This window comes from Oratosquilla oratoria, chromosome 3, assembly GCF_046742065.1.
Source record: "Oratosquilla oratoria isolate Oo_2021 chromosome 3, ASM4674206v1, whole genome shotgun sequence".
NCBI lineage: Eukaryota > Metazoa > Arthropoda > Malacostraca > Stomatopoda > Squillidae > Oratosquilla > Oratosquilla oratoria.
Window position 1 is genome coordinate 12,166,935 of NC_134779.1, and position 22,413 is coordinate 12,189,347.

At 45.3% G+C, this 22,413-nt stretch overlaps 1 protein-coding gene across 5 annotated transcripts in view; it reads left to right on the top strand.

Annotated features, from left to right (window-relative positions):
• The window catches only part of LOC143020348 (uncharacterized), a 273,138-nt gene that overhangs the window by 204,628 nt on the left and 46,097 nt on the right, over nt 1–22,413 (top strand). For 3 of the 5 annotated variants that reach the window (XM_076176705.1, XM_076176695.1, XM_076176715.1), the window contains one exon: nt 7,425–7,461. The exons of 1 other annotated variant lie outside the window; for it this stretch is intronic. In XM_076176705.1, the coding sequence (XP_076032820.1) occupies nt 7,425–7,461 (37 nt within the window). Of the gene's footprint in view, nt 1–7,424; nt 7,481–22,413 lie in introns of all 5 variants that reach the window. One more of the 5 variants, XM_076176724.1, reaches the window with a different exon arrangement.

Sequence of the window (22,413 nt, forward strand, 5' to 3'; positions counted from 1 at the left end):
CCAAAGCCGCCAGGTTTCTGTTGGTTAGGGTAGAAGTAAAAAATGACCCGAGTGACTTTCTTTTGGCAGAGAAGCCGTATACTTTGGTGAATATTTGTTTACCGAATGTGTTTGCACGTACGCGCGCACTCTTGTTCCTATATTACAAGTTAGAAAGTAAGAGAGAGACCCTGTAAGTGTTGCCCCTTTCCTGTACACTGCAATTAGGTACAATTAGTTAATGCACACACGTGCGCGCGCGCACACACACACACACACACACACACACACACACACACACACACACACACACACACACGAGGGGGTGGGTGTCAAAATCTACCTGTTACCACAAAAATGAGCGTAGTCTCTCCCTCTCTTTCTTCCTCCCTCACCCTCTCTCTTCATCTCTCCCTCCCTCTCGTGTGTGTTACAATCGTCAGCAACACAAACCAACAAGGGACTATTGTGCCAAATCATCCCCATTACATTTGAATACAATGATATCAACCTTAAGCGCTTCTACCAACAATGGCACCTCAGCACTGCTACCAATGCCAGGAGTGATGACACGGTTCTACGTCACTGCCTATGGGATGAATGAAGTCGGGAGACGGCAGGCGTAATTAGAGGAATCTTAGTAAGACATCATGATGAAGACGATTCTGCATGGTGGTAGTAGTAGCAGTGGTCGTCACAGCATTAAAGGCTTCAGCGTTTTATATTGGTTTCTTTGAAATGAATAGACGACACTCAAACTAACTATAAGGGTCGAATACAGAAGCCAAAGGGTTGATGTGGACTTGTATGCAGCTTGTCTGTTTTTTCGATCACTGGCATAAACATTTAAAACTGAAGATCATTGAAGTTTCATATTTTGTATTAGAACCCTTGATAGTGATGATAATTATAGTAGAATAATAACAAATTGGGTCTTCAATGAATATAGGTGTACCAATTGCCGGGATCGAAAGCTTCGCTAATCAGGCCCGCCAACTGAACATTTTGGTAGTGTGTCGGTATCGTTTACTAAATGTACACATTCATGAGACATCATCATCATTATCGTCTTTACGAGACTTTTGTTATTAGCTGTGCTCCACCACACACGGAACGTTGGTAACATTGTAAATTACGTTGTTTCATGCCGTTCAATCCAGTGCACGAGTTCCAAATGTGTCATCATTGTTGTTGTCGGCGTCGTCGTTGTTTCCCTCATCATGGGGCTGTCTTTATTGTCAGGACAATGGCGATGGATGACTTCCGGTGTTTTCATTAATGCTTCCAAAAGTTGCTGGAATACATTCACCCCTGGCAGCTCTCCTACCCACGCGACTCACCTTCATCACTCTTTCTACCCTCACTTCAAACCGGGAAGTAAAGTAACCGTTTTCCTTCTCGTTTTGTAGACGTGTGCGTGCGTACCCTCTCGACGAACAAAGTATTTTTTCACTAGTGTTCGTACCTATTTTTTCTCGACTATTGCAACGAACCCATTTGTTCGTGTAGGTTTAGTACATGTTGCATTAGACAAGGTTCACCAACCCTGGTGCTGAACGACAAATACGGGAAACAAATTACTAAAATGCACGGGGGCACATTGATTTGGGAAATTTGTTTAGAGATGAGTAGGGAAAGGAGATAGGTGGTGGCGAGTAGCTGCAGTCGAAACAGCCACTTTTGCCCTATTATGTGCATTGGGGACTGTTGGGGTAAGTAAAAGTCACTGCTGGAAATCGGAGAGGAATGCAGAATTCGAACCCACAACTAAACGAAGCTTCAGAAGACCAGCACACTTCCGATTACCCCACCAGCGCCCTAAAAAACATAAATGGCGGGGGGTTGGGTCATGATGGGTAAAAAATGGGCGAAGCTCCTGTGTGGCATACATATCCCACTATGACACAAACTAAGCTGTAGAAATGAACAAAAAATTTGCATGTCGGTGGGGGTACTGGTTGGCATTGATGGTTGATGGCTGCTTGCCCTTTATGCTCCTAAGAACACTCGAGTACTGATCTAAGAAACTCAAAAGACAGATATATCTAACTAAAAAAAAAAAAAACACCTTGCTGCAATGTCGTCATACTCAACAGGGTTCGATGGTAGTTACAGCACAGTAAAAGCACTCCCCTGCAGAAGAGGAAGGGGAGAAAGACCACCTTCCTCCATGTCTTGGTCCTCCCGCTCCCTGGTGTTTGTTTCTGAAACGTTGTTTGCTTTCGTCGTCCGCCTGGGTCTCCTTGTGGGGAAGTTACTGTGGCGTGTAGTCCTTTTGTTTCGCAAATCCTCTGGTTTATTTGTTATTCTTGTTGCTTGGCTCTTTCTTTCCTCCTTTCGCCCCCTCGTTTTTACGGTCTTCTCGGCGGGGTTGGGCTTTGTTTGTTGCTGCTGCTGCCCCTCCCAAGTTTTGCCTGCAGGTGTTCCCTGTATATCACCACGATGCTTGTTATATTTCATTCGCTCCCACCGAGGTTGGATTCTCATAGTATCAGTAACATCAGTCTTGAGTCTCCCCTTTTAGATGAATAAAGAATGGCCTTGCTTTACCTTACTAAATTTTGTTAAGCGTTCTCAAGGCTTTTTTTTTTTTTTTTGGGGGGGGGGTTAGACCACGATCTGAGCGGCGTCTATCTGACAATGAAGTTGATAAAATTACCTGACGTTGGTGTAAAATATGTGATGCGATGTGAGGAAGTGTGTGCTGCCGGTTATTCGGAGAGGAGTGCCGTACCGTGTTGGAAAGTGAGTGGGGAGGAGGGGGGAGTGCCTGTCAAGCAGCGGGTCGGAAGGAGTGAATGGAACCCAGGGGAAGAGTTTAATCGAGGTGCACTCGACCCTCGATTTAAGGGAGATCGGAGATGTGAGGGACTCCACATTCAAAAAGTTCTCTGGAAATTCTATCAATTTTTATTTATTTTACTCTTATTTATTTCATGTTTTATATATGTATGTTTATATTTGCTTATTTATATGAGTAATATGTTCGTTATTGGAGGTTGGGGTGCAGTTATAGACTGCCTATTAGCTGTAAACTTCGTCATGTAGTAGGTATACCAACCTCTCCAGCACACTAGGTGACGTTGAACAGACAGCAAGAAAACAACTAAGATCCTTACTGTTCAATCCTTCAGTTGAAAGTGCTGGTGGCTGGGTTTTGAATATGTGAATATATCTTTAGTTGACCAGGGTTTTAGATATTTTTATATTCAAAGAATAATATTCGAAGGTAGGTGTGAAGAAAGATGTGTAGAAACTCTTGACAACACAGTTTGCATTTGCATAACGAAAAGCCCTTAGTTCTGGACTTTTAAAAGTCTTCTGTGAGTGTGACGCAGTTATCATTATTTATTGCCTGTATGGTTTTCCTCACGGTGAGTCCGGCCCTTCCCGCGTTAGCGTGGACTTGGCCAAGTGATCCACAGATATTGACCAGCCTACTACATAGATTGCATTGGTTAGGCAAGATCCGGCTGGGAGGGTTGGTAGGAGAGGGGAGAGAGTGCTTGTGACACTGGCATTGTATGCAGCAGATGATGGAAGCTGAGCGCATAGAGAGAGAGGAATAAATAAGAGTTTGGGGGATACCAGCTTAACCTAGAGCAATTAGTGGCATAATGGTGTGGAGGCGTGGCGCCAGAGCGAGAGAGATGAGGAGAGAGGGGCACGTTGGGGACTGACACGCGTCTGTGAACCAGAGCACAACCCCAGGCGTAAGATATGGCAAGACATGACATAGCAATACAGGACAAGACAAGGCCAATATAGAACATGGAAAGGCAATACAAGATAAGACCAGGCATACATGGGCAGACACGACAAAACAATACAGCTCAGCCTAATCTGAACTAAGTTTCCTCAACCCAGCAAACTTATCCCACCCGAGCTCAACCCAACCCAACAGTCCGAAGACGTGGTATCCGGTTGCTCACCCTGTCTTCCCAAAGAGGGAAGAATGGAGAAAAAGATGTAGGGTTGGCAGGGGAAGTAGAGAAGGAAGGCAAGGGTGAAAGTGGGAGAATGGAGTGTATCTGGGACTGCTTCCTTTAGGGTCATGTGGGAGCGCCCGTTTTGAGGGACCAGGAGTGTTGAAAAGTGTGCGAGAGAGTGAGGGAGGGAGGCGCGGGGAGACGAGGTGCGTCCGTGAAGAGGGAAGCCGGCCCGATGGAGTGGAGTGGAGAGGGGGGAAGGACGAGGAAAGGGGTTCCTTCATGGAGGGCAGTAGGAAAGTGGAAGGGAGATGGTTGTGGGGTTGGAGAAGGTGAAGCAGGGATGACTGTGTATAAGAGTAGAGGGAAAGCTTATAGGATACAAGAGTAGGGACGGGTTATGGATGGATGAAAGAGGGCCACATAATATAGGTATTGAGGGGAGGTAGTTGTGAGAAAGACCGTGGGGAGATACAGAAGGGAGGAGATCGTAAAGAGGAAGGATGAGCTTGCGATAGAGAGTGAAGCTGGGGATGAGACAGTTGAGTAGGGAAGGAAAGGGAAGTGAGTGGTGCAGACACTCGGGGTGATGAGCGTTGTAGGGGTGTGCAATGGCAGCAAAGAACAGGAGTGGAAGAAGTGTTGGAGAAAGGCATAGCGAAGGTTGAGGTGATAACGAGGTAAATGGGGAGAAATGACATTTGGCTTAGGGTTAAGACGTGGCTGTGGGGAATAGAGGACAAAATGAAGTTGACTGACGGGTGGCCGGGTATGGGTGGGTGGACAGAGAGAGGTGCTGGGTGGAAAGAGGAGAGGGTAGGGAGTTGATGTGATAGGAAGGAATGGAAGAAGGGGAAAGGAGAATACTGTGCCACGGTGCTGGGGGAAAGGGTGGCACGTGACCGAGGGTGGGGGGAGGCGAGTCAACAAAGCAGCAGCAGCAGCAGCATCAACAACAACCAGGGTGATAAGGGTGGCGGTAGTGGCGGTTGTCGGCTTGGGACGGGCGGTAGGGGTTACTGCTGCTGGAGTGGGGCGTGTGAAGGAGGGCAGGGGCGAGGGAGATGATTAGGGACTCTCGTAGGCGGGGAGGGAAAGGGGATGGGAGATCCGAATTAAGAGGCAATGAAGGGGGTGGTGCTCGCGCCTTCTACGAAGCAAGGGGGAAGGGGAACGTGAAATCGAATATGATGGTCTGTGTGTGTGTGTGTGTGCGTGCGTGCGTGCGTGCGTGCGAGCGCGTGTGTGTGAGTGAGTGATTCAGCATGGTTTTGGATCTCGTACTATTACCCTATCGGATGAATTCGGAATTTATTTATGGCCCGATCTAGGGTAATGCACCTTGCGCGCGCACACACACAAACACACACACACACACACACACACACACACACACACACACACACACACACACACACAAAATCTCCTTGCCCAAGCGGGCGGGTGCAAAACACAGGACCGTTCAGTTAGCAGGCAAAATCGGTACCATTACACCAGCAAGCCTGTATGTGTGTGTGTGTATTTACCTAGTTGTATCTTACGGGAAGGGGAGCTACGCTCATGGTGTGTGTGATTCACCATGGTCTCAGATCACGCGTTGGACTAGCGATCCACAACCTTCCGGACGCGAGCTCAGAGCTCGTATGACCCATCTATTGGTAATACACGTACATTCACCCCCAACTCCCCGCCCACGAGAATTGGAGTAACAACTCGCAGCGCAGCGATACTGAAATTATTTCAGCCCTAGGCGGGATTCGAACCCGGACCGCTGTGACAGCAGTTATGACCGCTACCACAGCGTCATCAAACCGTGTGTGTGTCTGTGTGTAATATCTGGAGGCAGTGGAATGGGTTGGGTTAGAGCTAATGAGTAAGGGAGGGGGAGGTGGGGTAAAGAATATTGCACGTGTGTGTGTGTGTGTGTGTGTGTGTGTGTGTGTGTGTGTGTGTGTGTATGTGCGTGCGTTTGCGCGTTCTCGCTCGCATGTGCTTGTAGACGAGGGTCCCCCCACGCCTAGTGAATGTATGTGCGATCATGTCTGTCGTCCATCGTTGTCGAACAGTGTCGTCTCCTTGCTTGTTCTTCCTCCCATTTTTCTACCGGTTTCTCGGCGATAAAGTCTCGTGGCGAAGCTGTTGGTTAGCGTTCTTGGGCCCTACGTCCCACAAAATCGTTATTTCGACGGCCAATTCTGACGAACTTGCAGAGCTGCCTGGGGTGTTTCCCTCACCTAGATCCTTCCTGCGAGATTGGCCGGATGACGATGACGATTCCTGTGGGTACAACAACCATTTTAGAATGCCTTACAAGCAGTTGTACAGTCTGCCTTCATCAGATCTGTTGTGCTAACGAAGCTGTAAACAAGTAGATAAGTAAAAATAAACAATCGTATATTATACTTAACCCATTAAACTCCGATGACAAGATGTCTTGTCATTTGGTCAAATAAAACAAAAAATCATAAAACACCAAAATGTTTGACCAAACACCAGAAAAATAGGACGTCAGTCCTCCTCGCTTCGCTCGCGAGCGAAGCGAGGACGGACACGTTTTTAGAAAAATCTGAGTGCGAGAGGGACTTGGGAGTTCTGGTGAGTCCGGACCTTAAAACCAGGAAGCAGTGCATTAGCGCCAGAAATAAAGCAAACAGAGCATTAGGCTTCATTGCTAGGACGGTAACAAATAGAAGTGCAGAGGTAATTATTAAACTCTATCTAGCGATAGTTAGACCCATCCTTGACTATGCGGTACAGTTTTGGTCTCCGTCCTACAAAATGGACATAAATTCACTAGAATCAGTACAGAGAAGAATGACCAAAATGATACAAGGACTCGGAAATTTGCCTTACGAAGAGAGGCTTAGGCACCTAAACTTACACTCTCTGGAAAGACGCAGAGTGCGGGGTGATCTAATAGAAGTGTTCAAGTGGATCAAAGGCTATAACAAGGGTGATGCAAACAAGGTCATCATAATAAAACAACAGGGCAGGACTCGCAGTAATGGGTATAAACTGGACAAATTTAGATTTAAGAAGGAAATAGGCAAGAAATGGTTTACAAATAGGGTGGTCGATGAATGGAATAAACTTAGTAACCACGTAGTAAGCGCTGAAACTATCAGTTGTTTTAAAAAACGATTAGACAACTTTATGGATGGGGACGACAGGTGGTGATGGATACGGAGCTGCCTAGTGTAGGCCTTATGGTCTTTTGCAGTCTCCTTTATTTCTTATGTTCTTATGTTCTTATGTAACAATTCATTCGTTACCCGCGGCCTTCAGGAAACTGGTCACAGTCCCCGATCCAGCCCATAAGTCGTTGAAGAAGAGCATTTGGGTACTGTTAGAGTTGTTTGAATCCCCACGAAAATATTCAGGTCTAAGAACATTGTGCCTCATCCATCTGTTTACTCATACTCTCTCTTACGCTTGACGTCGCGATATAAAACTTATTTTGACTGATATCCAAGGAATCTAACGACACTTAATCGTTTTCATTTTGTCTTTTTTCAGGCCACGAGCGAGGGAGGCGATATCAACGACCATTCGAGTACGTAGCTGCAGTACATGTATGTACCTAAGTACGGTTTTTATGAAGCTGTCTGAACACAAGCAAAGGTCTTTCCCCTTTGCGTGCGCGCGTGTGCGTGCATGTGGACAAACCATCTTCGAGTCGATCAATTAAACTACGAGGGGAATCCGTGCAGTAGTGCCGAGCCCTACTCTCTCCGGTCTGTTTTCTCGTGTATTCCCATACTTATAGGTTGCTGTTCTCTATCTCCCATGAGATGATGTTAACACTCAACAATATCGCTAAGAGCAGTCGCTGGTTTATGCCGCCAGTGACTGGGAACAGATCGAAAACTCCTTGACCACATAAATAAGACAACAAGCATATACATAGCCAGTGTAGCAACTTATATCAAGCATCTAACTCATCGCCGTGATTATTTTGAAGATGTATGATGATGCCCAGGTCTTCGATGGTTCTTCCTGAGGGTGATGGCTGTCATTCTTCTTCTTGCATTGTAACAGGGAGGGAGAAGGTTGCAGTTTGCAAGGGCTTCCAAGGTTACCCATGGCACTGTCAACGGCGCTGCTTTGCGCAAGAACTCTCGTCCAAATGAAAATAATAGATAATAATTATAACAATAATAATAAGACACCTTCCAGGTCATTGTGTAGTAGAGTATCAATACCACGTTGTATTAAACACAATGGCAAACAATGGTTTTAGGAATAAAGGTGGGGAGTGGCTGGGATCAGTTAGACACAGGATAATAATGACGTCATTATTAGTTGATGGGTCTCCTCACGCAGGCGTACCAATCCCTCATGGTCTGACAGCAGCAGACCCCCGCGGTAAGATCCTTTTCTGTAGCCGAGCATGCACGACAGCACAAGCAGACCCCCGCGGTATGATAGTTTTCTGTAGGCGAGCATATACCGCACGACAGCACAAGCAGACCCCCGCGGTATGATAGTTTTCTGTAGGCGAGTACATACCGCACGACAGCACACTTGTATAGTAATTGGCATCCCATACAGGTTTTTTACCGACCTTTAGAAGACCTTTCACAGTTGGTTTCAAAGTCGGCAAATCGCCCTGACCCCGGATCACAGGGAGGTCACCATATCAGGAAATAGCCAGTTATATCGCACCCAGCAGAAGTCTCGTTTCCAGCAATTCTTCCAGCTCCTTAAGGAATCTCCCTTGTCCTGGTCACAATCCCATTAGCACTCGCTGACACACACACACACACACACACACACACACACACACACACACACACACACACACACACACACACATATCACATTTTTTCCATATCTCTCTCTCTGCCTGCCTGCCTGCCTTGCTCGTGAGCCTTTTTTTCAACTTCCTCATGAAGCGAGAATAACAACAAACACGCGTCCCACTGTTCCTTTACGACTTTGCTGCGTTTTCTTGCTCATACAATTTTTCTCAACCTGATGGAGATGTCTTGTTCTCAAGGTCTTCAGTAGTTGAACAGCAGTTCGCCACAGCCCCGTCTTTCCTCTTCCATTGGGACATTCCGACTCCGTTCTCTTGTCCTGGACCCCTTTCGACACAGTGACGTTCTTTGTGCCATATCTTCTTTTCTTCCCCCATCCTCTTCTTCTTCTCTTTGTCCTCTTCTTCTTACTATTCGTCCTTTTTCTCTTCTTCTGGCCACCCCTAGACGATTTTATCCTACTAGGGGGCAGGAGATGCGCCACCGCGTTTGGAGGAAGAGGGATCGATCGAGACTCCCGTTCGTCCCTGGCTTCCTCCCCCTCACCCTGAACGGAATAGAATCGCCAGGCGACATCTTGAACACGAATGCAGAGAAGTCGCACCCATTTTGAAGAGATAGGCGGGGTATACTGCTGGGGTTGGTGGGCAGCAAACTGCGGGGAAGATAGATGACTCTGGTCACACGCAGAGGCAGCCAGAACAAACGTGAAGAGTTTAAAGTTTAAAGACCCGGGGGCCTCGGGTTTAGTCAGCGTTCCCCAGACTGGGATCTATGGATACCCCCTCCCCCCTCTCTCTCTCTCTCTCATTCTCCCCCCCCTCTCTTTCTCTCATTCTCCCCCCCCTTTCTCTCTCTCTCTCTCTCTCTCTCTCTCTCTCTCTCTCTCTCTCTCTCTCTCTCTCTCTCTCTCTCTCTCATTCTCCCTCCCCTCTCTCTCTCTCTCTGAGTGGGGAAGGGGAAAGACAAAGTTTCCTAATACGGAGGGGAGACAAAAAATGAAAGCTAGTGGGAGTTCGTAGATGTTCAGCGATTTTAGTCAGTGTTGAAGGATCCCCTGAAGGATGAAGAACAGCAACGCATAAGTACGAGGTAATTGAGGCCTCTGTTTTGTTTAAGCGCTGCTGCTGCATCCTCGAATATTGGCCGGGTGCACCGCAGTGGTTGCAGTTAAAAACCGAAAGATGCGTGTTGGCGTGAATTTAGCTTCCTACTGTACCATCCTGCAGCAAGAGGGACCGACGGGCCGACCAGCTGTTTGCTCTCTTTCTCTCCCCAGGCCCGATCAGCTACGTGGTTCCGCCAGGGAAAGTGAAGATAGGATTCACTTTCGCAGATTAATAGGCGACGCAAGTGTTACGTAGTATGTGTGCGTGCGCATAGATCCCGTTCCGCGAAGCACATGACAATAATACATTTAATGGCTACACTGGGATTTTAACGATTTAATTAAGTCTATTTTGAATATTTTGGCATCTTGATTCCCCACGAAGCTAAACGTCATCGTTTAGAGTCAACTAAAGCAAATTATTCGATTGCAAAAGCAGAGACCAGTTGTGGACCAAAATGTCCTCAATCTGCATGCTCCTCCTTTGTAATTTTGAAAAGGTAGGTTAGATTGACTTGGGATATCTTTCAGACAACGATATGTTTAAAAAAGTAGTTACGTGTGTAACTAGCCTTCCACAGTGCCTGTGGTTACTGAGGAACCTGCTGAGAGAGGAGCATGTGGAGCAGTTACTTCGTTATTAAGAGATGTTTCACTCCCCCTCTCCCCTGCCCTCCCTTTTTCCCTTTACCCTCCCCCTCTCCCCTTGCCCTCCCTCTCTCTCCTTAACCTCCCTCTCCCCCCTTACCCTCCCTCTCCCCCCTTACCCTCCCTCTCCCTCGCTGCCAGATGAAAAACCACCCGGTGGTAACCAAAACAAACACAGAGGCCTCACTTACCCTGTACTTATGCGTTACTGTTTTTTTATCCTCTTGGAGATCCTTCAACATTGACTAAAATTGCTAAGCATCTCCTGATAAACAGAAGTACATTTCAATCCTTTGCGGAGTAAGAGGCACTGTGCTGAATGAAATCGTATGTATGTAGCCAAAATGCAGATGCACAAATCGAAGAAGTCGAGGATTGATTTCACGAGTAGAGTAGGTGGGGAGGGGCTTGAAGTTGTCGAATAAGATAAATAACAAATTGGGTCTCTCGGTAACAAGGTGATTTTTTTGGCGATTAAATGGAGATTGTTGCGATAAAATTTGCTCAGAACATTTTCCAGTCAAGCCTCCTTGGAGAATGCTGGGAAGATGTGAAAAAGTAAGATGTTTAATGGGCGGTCTTGAGAACGTCGAGCTAATAGGTCTGACCACAAATGATATACTCGAGTGAAAGGGAAGGAGAGAAAGGTAAGGGAAAACTCGCCACGCTCGCACACAGTATTGTGTGAGAAATATCTACCATCTTTGGGGGGGGGGGTAGTATCGCACCGAAAAGGTAGAATCATGCAGGGTTACATGAGAGATGGGTAATGGAACGGAGGGATAGTGGAGAGAGAAGGGAGGTAAGAAGTGTGAAGGAGTGGTGGGAGGGAGGGAGGAGGAGAGATGCAGTATTTCATAAAGCACGTGGAAGGCCACTTGGAGTCTTAGAAAAAACGTGTGGCCCTTCAAAACAGCGAAAAGGAACACCTGCGCGGCAAACAAAAGGTGTGGAATTTCAGAAGTAAAAGAAGTAGGAAGTGGGTAAAACAAAGCGTTCTGGACACAACGAGACTGACTAGTGGCGGGAGATCCACTCACTGCATGAAAATAAGTTGCAGATCACCGTCACCTGCACCTGGTGACTAGTGAGCTAGCACTCGGTCTCCGGAGCAGACCAAAAGTAGCCCTCCTATTCTTCCTCCTCTTTCATTTTCCTTTCCTCCTCCTCTTCTTGCTGTATGGGTTCGAGAAGTTCCTCGTTATCATGTGGTTACGGATTTCTAGTCAATGAATTTCAGTGTGTGTGTTTGTGTATATGCGTTTATGTTCATACACTCATACAAAATCAATGTGTGTGTGTGTATTGGGAAGAAAAGGCGGATAGATATGTGGCAGTGTTCGTGTTCTGTACAGGCTTCGTCCCTGTACTGCTGGTAAGCCTCTTAATAATAGCGAGCTTTCGGCATGCTGGTAGCCGGCAGGCTGACACAGCCAGGAGAGTAGGTACGGGGAGGAGGTGAGGGAGGAAGAAGAATTGATGGAGCGACGGTTATGGCTTGTTGGTGTTCCAGCGACATCGCCACGTTGATTAGTCCGGTCGCGTCGACATGACGTCACGATTTGCATCACACGAGTCTGTTTTCGTGGCGACATTGCATCGGTAAGACGTAACCGATGCTCCTAGATTTCGAAGTTTTGTAATAGTGGGTGACCGACCGACCGACTTGCGTTTGGGTGTGGGTAGGTAGGGCAGGGAGGCAGACGCACGCATGCACAAAAAGCGCTGGCAGCTCGCGCTGGGTGGGTGGGCTGGGGAGAGTGCCCTCCCATCTCCCTCTACCCCCCCCCACCCCTGCAAACATGACTTGGCCCGCCACAATTCCTGTTGCAGTCATGGGATCCATTTTATGTTTTAACCACGTTGGTTCAAGGACGTCCTTTCACCCTTAAGCTGAATAGAATCGTCTAGCGACAGTCATGAGTTCGTCAGCAGATGAAAGCCAAGATCCCATATTCAGTCAGGCCGGATTCTTTGGGTGAAATAAATAAAGTTATTACAAAGTCCTTCTACATAAGGAGCACCTTTGTTGTCGCTAAGTGAATCTATTATTCTGTGGGATCCTCTGAGCCAACTAGATTAAGTTGGTGACATCCAAAAAAGGAAAAAAAGGAATAAGCTTTCTGATTGGGTGTTGATCCGCCCGAGCCATGTCATCTACGGTATACGTGTAGTTGCACAAGAACATACGAATGGAAGAGACTTCAAGAGACCATAAGGCCCACACTGTGCAGTTTCATGTCACTTGCCACCTGTCGCCCATGTCCTTAAAGCCATTTAATCTTCTCTTAAAGCAACCAAGTCTCCATTCGTTAACCACTGTTGGTATACCAGTTCTTGAATATTTCCTTAAACCTAAATTGTCACTGGTACAGTTATCGCTGAAATTTTCTTTCGTTTGTGGTTCGTTTAATGGGAGTGCCTACGGAAAAAAAGAACATCGGTATACAATGACCAACTTGCTCCTGAATGTGTTGGGGCCCCGTCGCTGATAGACTGGACAATACTCGTACAATTCATGATGTGCGTCCCAAACCTTACTAGGAGGAGGAGAAGGAGGAAGGAGACGCTTTCGAATCACACCACCGGCCTTTTCTCCCAGGTGGGGTCTAAGGGAGAGCATAAGGTCAGGCAGGACGCAGAAAGGTTGGGTCAGTGTTAGAAATACATCCGAAGGCACTCAATCCTGTAGTGGTGACTCCCCCCCCCACACACTAGTCACTATCCGACAATTTATTCTTCACTGCCGTTCTCTTGAATATTTCAGGCAATCGTTCATCTATTTCAGGATGCTCCATTTCGGCTTCCACACAACTCGTCTCTCTCTCTCTCTCTCTCTCTCTCTCTCTCTTTCTCTCTCTCTCTCTCTATATATATATATATATATGTGTGTGTGTGTGTATGTATATATGTGTATATATATATATATTGTGTGTGTGTATGTATATATATATATATATATATATATGTGTGTGTTTGTGTATATATATATATATATATATATATATGTGTGTGTGTGTGTATGTATATATGTGTATATATATATATATTGTGTGTGTGTATGTATATATATGTATGTATATATGTGTGTATATATGTGTATATATATGTGTGTATATATATGTATGTATATATGTGTATATATATATATATGTATATATGTGTATATATATGTATATGTATATATGTGTATATATATGTGTGTATATAATGTGTATATATATATATATATGTGTGTGTGTATATATATGTATATATATATATGTATATATATATGTGTATATATATATTATATGTGTATATATATGTATATATATGTGTATATATATATTATATGTGTATATATATATATATATGTATATATATGAATATGTATATGTGTATATGTATGTATATATGTGTGTATGTATGTATATGTATATGTGTATATATATGTATATATGTGTATATATATGTATATATGTGTATATGTATATGTATATATGTGTATATGTATATGTATATATGTGTATATATATATGTATATATGTGTATATATATATATATGTATATATGTGTATATATTGAGGAATGGACGACAAAATGAGTGGCAGGGTGGTGAGATAAACACCGAGAACCGTTGAAGTTTTATTAACTGACGTTTCGCTCTTAACAGAGCTTCTTCAGAGTGTACAAACATAATCGGGAAATCAACAGTTATATATCTTACATCATTCCGCGTTCCTTCCTTAACCCACCCCCTCCCTCCCTCTCGTACCCTTCAGCTCCTGTAAGATCATCCAGCCGGACATTTTGGACAGCTTAATAAAACCATCACGATGGTTACAGCAGGGCTGGGATGCTATAAAAGCTGCTTCTACTATTTTTCTTTTTTTCTTGTCTAATCCTTGTTTTGATATTTCCACTCCGTCCCAGTTAGGTAAATGTCCGTATTCCTCCGCATGAATCACCAGGGCGTTTGATGTTCGGTGGGCCCTCAGGTCGCTCTTGTGCTCATATGTCCGCTTGTGTATGCCTCTTCCTGTCTCCCCAAAGTAGTTTAGGTCACAGCCACCACATGGGATTCTGTAAACCATGCTGTTGTTATTATGTTCATTTCTACTCTTACCTCTCACTACTTCACCTATCTTCGTACTGGATGTACTGGCGATCTTTAGCCCTGCTCTGCGGAGCAAATGTCCTAACTCTTCTGTGTGCTTGGAGTTTGGAACTACAATGAAGCCACCTTCCTTAGTCTCCTTTTTCTCATCATTTCTCTTTTCCATTATTTTAAGAGCTTTCTGTGAGAAATCCACATTACTGAGTCTCGTGATTAGGTCACTTGAGTTCTTCAAATGGCCACTGCTAAGTGCCCCCAAACATCGAGATAACGGTTTGGCTAAACACTTCGCTAACCTCCTGAAAAGAGGTCATAATAAGGAGGGAAGGAAGTCGGCCCACGAACGGTCTGTGTGGGCGGGCGACGGATGTAAAGGATGGCGGGAATGACCATGTAATGGCGATTAAATCGAAGTGGTTGGCTGGAATGCCGATACAGGACCGCTCGTGGCGAGGTGAAGCGAGAGTTCGCTTTATTTATGAGAGGCGAGTAGCTACTCCGTTCGTATTGTCGACGGACTCTGTTCGGTCTGATCGGGCTTCTTGGTCGACTGGGGCTGTGATTAAGGAAGTTGGGGGGGGAACCTGGGTATTCAGCTGAATAGAATCGTCTGGCGGCGTTTGTCCAGACAGATTATAGCATGCCTTTAGAGTTTAGAGTAAAGTTGACGCTTTCGATTTCTGCGAAATTCCTTGCATCAGCGCCACCATGCGACGGTTGCTGCTCGGCAGGGTTTTGTTCAGCTGCCTCATACAGCTGGCAGCGACGTCATCAACAAGCCAGCCAGAGCCGCCACCTACCTGGTGGTGGTATAAGTTTGTATCGTCGCTTATCGAGAGGGAGTTCGATGTCTATCAGGGCCTCTTGCGCATGAAAGGGTGGTCCGTCACCGCTCCGTGTATGTTGCTTTGCTGCTCCGTCGCTCGTCATCATCTAGATTCTAGCTGTTAGACTTGACGTCATCAACAATAGATCCTTCGATGCAACTTCGATCGGCAGGTTCCTCAGTCGACCCCCTGCGCTTCTGTTTCGTCCTCCCCGAGAGTATAGTGCCGAGGCCTGGTTTGGACCCGTGGCCCGTCTCGACTAACCCCTGCGACCTAAAGACGCCCTCGCCGCGACGCGCGCCGCCTCGCCCATTCAGAGGAAACACCCTCGTCTCGCTGAGCTCTGGGCCGGCGATTTCGTTCAGCTTAAGGTGTGGGTGCAGCACCCCGGGCTGAAAAACATGTTGATTGTTAATTACAATAATGGCTCCCACTAATTCTTGTCGAGTCAGCGTAACAGGTGGTAAGTCTAGGTACGGTACAGACAGAACGACGTTGTCGGTGACGTGATAAGGGTGGTGAGTCTGGCCTGTTTAAGACTTTGTAATGTTCATCAATAGGTACAGGTCGTGGGAGGGCCTCGTGTGACTGAGATCCCCTGCCCTCCCCTCTCCCGCCTCCTCCCTTGGCTTCAGCTGCGCCTAAGTTGGTTCGCTAGAGGGAGCGCCACACCAAATCGAGATGAAAGACAAGTGGTGGTCGCCCACAGATTTCGTAGTCTGCGTCAGGAGAGGCACCCAACGTACACACGTTCGGTCTCTCCTTTCTCTCTCCCTCCCTCCCTCCTACCATCCTTCCTTCCCTTTCCTCTTCCCCTATCTCCCTCCCTCCCTCTCCCTCTTTCCTTCTCCCTCCCTCTCCCTCTTTCTCTTCCCCCTTCCTCACGCTCTCTCTTCCCCCCCTCTCTCTCTTTTCCACTCCCCGTTTCTCATTTTCGTTCACATTCACCGCAGCGTTTTCTTTGACAACTGGCCAGATCTTGTGCGAGCGCCATCACATGTCACATGAAGGGATTTATTAGGTTGTTTCCAGCCCACGACTCTTGGGATCCTAGGCCCCGTCGCCCTGCGGCAAACTCGAATAAGGGTGTTCTGAAGATGACACAAGAGCCAATACATTCCTTTGAGGCCCATAAGGAGGATGGAGAACTTCGGGAAGTTCGAGCCTGAGGCTCATCCCACAAGTACAACGCATCCGCCCTCCCCCCCTCTCTGTCTCTCTCTCTCCCTCTATCACACACACACACACACACACACACACACACACACACACACACACACACACACACATATCTGAGGAGAGAGGTGGTCAACTGGAGAGTAGGAACCGGGACTGAACGAGAGTTCCTTCTTTCCAGTATACTACAATTAGGTAAACACATACACACACACACTCACTCACTCACTCACTTTCTCAGGAGCATTTGGAACGGCACAAACAACATGGTCTGTGTTTGCACTTTCCCTCCCGCTGGTGGATTACCTAGGACAGACACGATCGCGCGGGATCGGTTTTTGTGAGAGGGAAAGAAAAGGCCAAAGGAAAATGTAATTACAGTAGTGTATAAAAGGATGTTATTGGCACTAGCTCTTTTAAGATATTACGTTGGTTGTGCAGTGCGCATCAGTGTTCTTCCTTTATTCTTAGTCGTGTGGCATCCCAGAACCTGGAAAGCTCTCCCTTCCCTTTCCTCCTCCTCCTTTCTTCCTGCATCATGTATCTCCCCTCGGTAGGCCTAATCTTCCGCGTTCGTGCCCCTTCTTCTTGTGCGTCTTTTTGCCTTTCCGAAGACTGACGTGCTTTCCTTCTCTTCTTCCTGTCGTTGCCTTCGTCGTCGTCGTCTTTGTCGTTGTTGTCGGCATCTCGAAATTGATTTTCTTTCAATCCGTGTTTGTTGGAAACTTCTTCAGATGCACTACTGTTCACGGTGTGATTAGCACCATGGCGGATCTGTTGTCAAATTGATGAGGCATTTGAGTATATAGCGATGATTAACAAGTGCACGCATGGTTGTTCAGGAACAAAAAACAAAATAAAATATTTGTTTCTTTGGAACGGATAATGAGCAACGTCTTTAGTCGTGCTCTCTTGGGGATGTAAAGTCACTCGAGGGGTAAAGTTCCAAGACAGTTTCTGTTGAGCACTCGAAAGGTGTCGTCGTTAGTAGAGTCCCTTTACACAGAGTTGTGGCATTACGATGTCATATGACTCAGGGAGCCATTTTTTGGCCAAATCAATTTTTGTTCTCTTTTACCGTTTGTTCTTGCTATTGATCCTTCTAACCTATTGTGTTTGTTCATTGAAAATGCTGGGTTGTATGCACCAACATTCCCTTTATACAAATAGTTGGGACAACTCTGGAGAAGCCGCCATTTTGAGGCCATTCTGCGCAGTTGTCACAACTGTGTACAGGGACTAGTCGCTTGTTCATCACGAACTCTACATAAAGGTTATTCCTGTTTGGGACCGATATATATTGTTAGTTTATTTATCAAATTATAGTATACAACATAGTTCATTATACAACTTTGTTAAATTTAGCATGGTACCGTATACAAGTCAATCGACAACCTATACCGCTCATTACTTCTTGAAGATAGAAGCTCTATAAGTTACAGCATATATATATACTATATATGCATCTGCCTCACAGAGGCTGTAACGCGCCTAGAGTAAAAAATTCCACCATACAGTATTTAAACACTGTAAAACATGTAGAACAAATTTTATTGTATAGACCGCTAATATATTCATATATGATATTCATAAATAGTTACATTATTATTACCTAATACTGTACCATATTTTGTAGAACATTTCTAAAACAGACATCTACACTGAATTAAAACCTGAAGACTAGGGTAAGTTTTCAGTATTTACACTTCGGTCGGATTGTTAGACAACATTTGGGGGGCCCCCGAGACCAAATGACACAAGAAATAACCAAACCACCTCTTTCTTCTGAGCACGCTTCCCTGTCTGCCGTCCCCCTCTTTCCAGCCCCAGAAATTCGTTTATGAATACGAATGAAAGGGATGGTTGTGGCATTCTGCTCGGGTAGGTAACGGAGCAGACACGCACGCACGCACGTACTGAGACAAGGAGCCTTTTGGTAACATGGATTGATCTAGAAATGAACTTGTGACTATCATACCATTCTATTTGACGGAGATGACCAAGCCTCCTGTCTCCTTCGCCTCCAGGGAGGGGGCCTGTTGGTAAGGGTAGGATATACCACGAATACTATTGAAATAGTCTGGCGGCAACCGCAAGGAAAGGAAAAAATCACCCGGTAGGGAGGGAGGGAGGGAAGGGGTTGTTCTTTAGGCAAGAATTCCATTTCTGCAGAGGGGCGTTTGTTTCAGGGACGAATAAGCTAGTCCGGCGGCAGTCGGAAAAGTGCCACTGGGTGAGGAAGAGGCGCCGGAAGACAAGTGTAGAGTGAATGGATTAGGTGGCATAGCATGTATAAGTGCTGCAACGTCATTCGCCGTGAGTAGGCAACACTGAAGAGCGTTCGTGTAGTCCCGCCTGTTTCTCTCCATCGATCAAACTGTGTGTTTTGGATGTTCGCTCGTATACGTGTGCCTTGCAATGCCGAGACAGCAGAACCCTGTGTTCACTGTACTCCCTTTATTTTTTGGTGTTTTCTTTTCATCGTACAGTAGTCTGAAGCTATTTATACTTTGTATTTATACTTTACAACATTCACCACCACCGCTAGATGTTGTTTTCAGCTTTTCAAATGTTCTTCTACTGAAGTTTATATAATATATATATATATATATATATATGTATATACTGTATATATATATATATATATATATATATATATAAATAAATATAATTTTTTATGCACTGTGGCTAACCAAAATTAGCTTTGTGTCCTCTGCTGGCAGTCACCGCTGGCTAGGCGTAGCTATCTATATCTATGATTCCCCTTCCCCTTCTGTGAGAGGATCACACGTCTCCTCTCTTCCTTCTTTCCTCCAGAGATGTTAAAGCAAGGGTTTCCGGCCTTTCTTCTGAGATCCGTTGAGTACTTTGAAGTACTTTTTCTTTTATTCTCCCGTTTTCCAAGAACGTACTCTCTCACGCAGAATTTATTTTCATTGAGTTGTATACCTTGAAATGTTTCCCTTCGTGACGATTATCTAGATTTTGTTGCAGTGCCTTGTAATTATGAAATCGTTCTGCATCGTCGGCAAATGTATTTAGAAACTAACGTAGCGTATGATGAATAGTTTGATACATGATAAACACAATTGATCCTAGCTCATTATGTGTGTGTGCGCATGTTTACTTAATTGATAAATACAACCAAGATCTAAGAATATAAGGTCTAACCACTTCCCACCGAATTTCGAGGGAGTTGGCGCAGCGGGCCCGTGAACGTCACCTGGCTGTTCAAAGTGGGGTTAGCGGGTCCTATAGCTGTCAGTTGAAGTTGGTACGTCGTTCGAAAATGACGTCGCCTTCGCTCGCACCGCTTCACTCAATTAGTTATATTCTGACAAATATTATATTAAATATATATAAAATATTATAGTTCCTGTCTATATATATGAATATATAATATATATGATATATAATATATATGATATATAATATATATATATAATATATAAAATATTATAGTTCCTGTCTTCCTTGACGTTTCACAGTTTTCTTCAGTGTATCACAAAGAGAAAATGGACGCATCCAAAAGACGTCAGAAGCTGCGCAAAACTGCTCCAGCGGTTAGACCTGTTTACTTAGACCTTGAATACAACTACGCATACACTCGTACACACGCACGTTGTGTGTACGCGTGTGACGTGTGTAGGTCAGTTTTAAGCGGACTAGAATGCATTATTTTAAAAGTATCTTTTTCCGTTTGACTTCGGATGGTCTGAAATAAAGCTAAAAATATCAGTTTGTTTTTCAAGAGCCGGGAGCGTATCCCTTCATTTCTCACCCACTCCGCAGTGTAGTTCGTTACGGTGTTGATGGAGCACAGGCAGCCGTGATATAACTTTCCATTGGCATTGTGTAAATTGTAACCTGCCGCTATTGTAAACGTAATGTAGTGCCAGGGAAATGAAGCGTGCGTATGTGTATATGTGTGTGTGATATTCACTTGTTAACAGTACATGGCTTAAAGGCAATGTGTGTGCATGCACGCGTGTACACACACACACACACACACACAATTGGAAAACGCGTTCCTATGCGTATTCGTGTTAATATACACGGAAAATGGAGCCATTGGAAGTGACAAGACCTATCCAATTTGAAGTCGTGGTCCAAACGAGATTCACAAGAAGGACACCTGGACGACGACGGTGGCGGCCTACAAGGAGGTAATGCTACGACATCCTTGAAGCCCCTTCCCCTTCCCCTGCTTTGCGGGTTGTGTGTACTTGAGGGCGTGCTGCCCTGCCTTCTCAACAGGAGGGCCTGATGCATGGGCCCCGTGGCCCATGTCGCACTCCTTATACACAGGATGAAGCGGGCCCCCTGGTCCTCATGCTGTCTCCTCCCTCTCCACTTGGTGGAGAGGGCGGGGAAGAGGGGAGGCAATGGGGATCTGTTCCTCTTTCTGCTTCGAATTGGGCACGGGTGCTCTTCGGGGGACAGGCCATTGGAGACGAAGAGCAGTGCAGGAAAATAGATCGCCCACGAGACATCGATACTGTGGCACCTTTTCTCACTCGCCTCGTGACTATGTGGGCCCGAGTTTGATCCCTCAACCGTTGCTGGTGACTGGCACCGAGTACATAAGACAAAAGTCAAGGTTCTGATAACAGAAAAGCGCCCCGAGGTGTAAAGATAAATTTTCGTGCGTTAGCAGTAGACCTATCTACTGATCACGTGACCAAGACTTTGTCGTTGCATTGGCGAAAGCGAGTCCAGGTGGGGTGATGTCTTTAGCCAAACTATGCGATGGGGTTCCCTCACTGTACAGTTCGAGGGAAGTCTTGTAAAATCAAGTTGGACACCACTGACCAAACTGCCAGGCAGAACTGTTAACAATATCAGCTGTCAGCCCTTTTATGTCATTAAATCACGGGCTGTCCGGGAAACCCCAGTATTTGATGAAGGTTTGAGAATGCCGTCGGTTTTACCGGTGTTTCTGTTGACATAGAGTGAAAGCGAAGGTGAGTGAGTGAATGACTTGGCACGTCTCTAGTTGTGTGAGTGAGTTACCGAAGCGCTGAATTTCCGGTAATTCGGACTCTCCCTGCTTGACTGCTTGACTATCAACTGGTGATTTTAAATTAGTAGTTTGTAAACTATGGGGCGCGCCCCCTACAGCAGTGGTCTGAAAAGTGGCTAATAAAATTTAACACAAGTAAATGCAAGGTTATGCTCATAGGAAAAAATAACAGTAAGTACGATTACAAGTTATGTGGAGATTCGTTAACAAAGGTGGATAGTGGAAAAGATCTCGGCGTAATTATCAGTAACGATCTCAAATCATCTAAACAGTGTATTTCAGCCTCTGAGAAAGCAAATAAGATTCTAGGACTGATTGCGCGATCTTTTGACTTCAAAAGTCCATCTCTCATTAACATTTGGAATATGTTGTTTCCGTATGGTCACCGAATCTCATTAAAGACATTGAAAGATTGGAAAAAAGTACAACGGCGAGCCACAAAACTGATTCCAAATGTCAAAAATAAATCATACTAAAAGCGACTGAAACATATGCATCTGTTTTCCCTTAAAAAAGCGTAGACTCGGAGGTGATTTGATTCAGGTATTTAAGATTCTAATGGGGATTGACACCATCAATAGTGACAAAATTTTCACACTGAATAAGAATCCGACAAGAAGTAATGGTCTCAAACTGTCAGGAAATAGATTTAATTTGGAATTGGGTAGAAACAACTTCGCCAACCGTGTAGTTAATGAATGGAATAAACTTCCTGCAGATGCAGTGCAATGTAGTTAAGTTCGAAGCAATGTAGTGCAATGTAGTTCAGTTCAGGCATTACAGCAAGATGCTGTAATGCCTGCCATTTATTTTATATTGTTATTATGTAAATTATTTTATATTGTTATTTGCTGTAATGCCTGC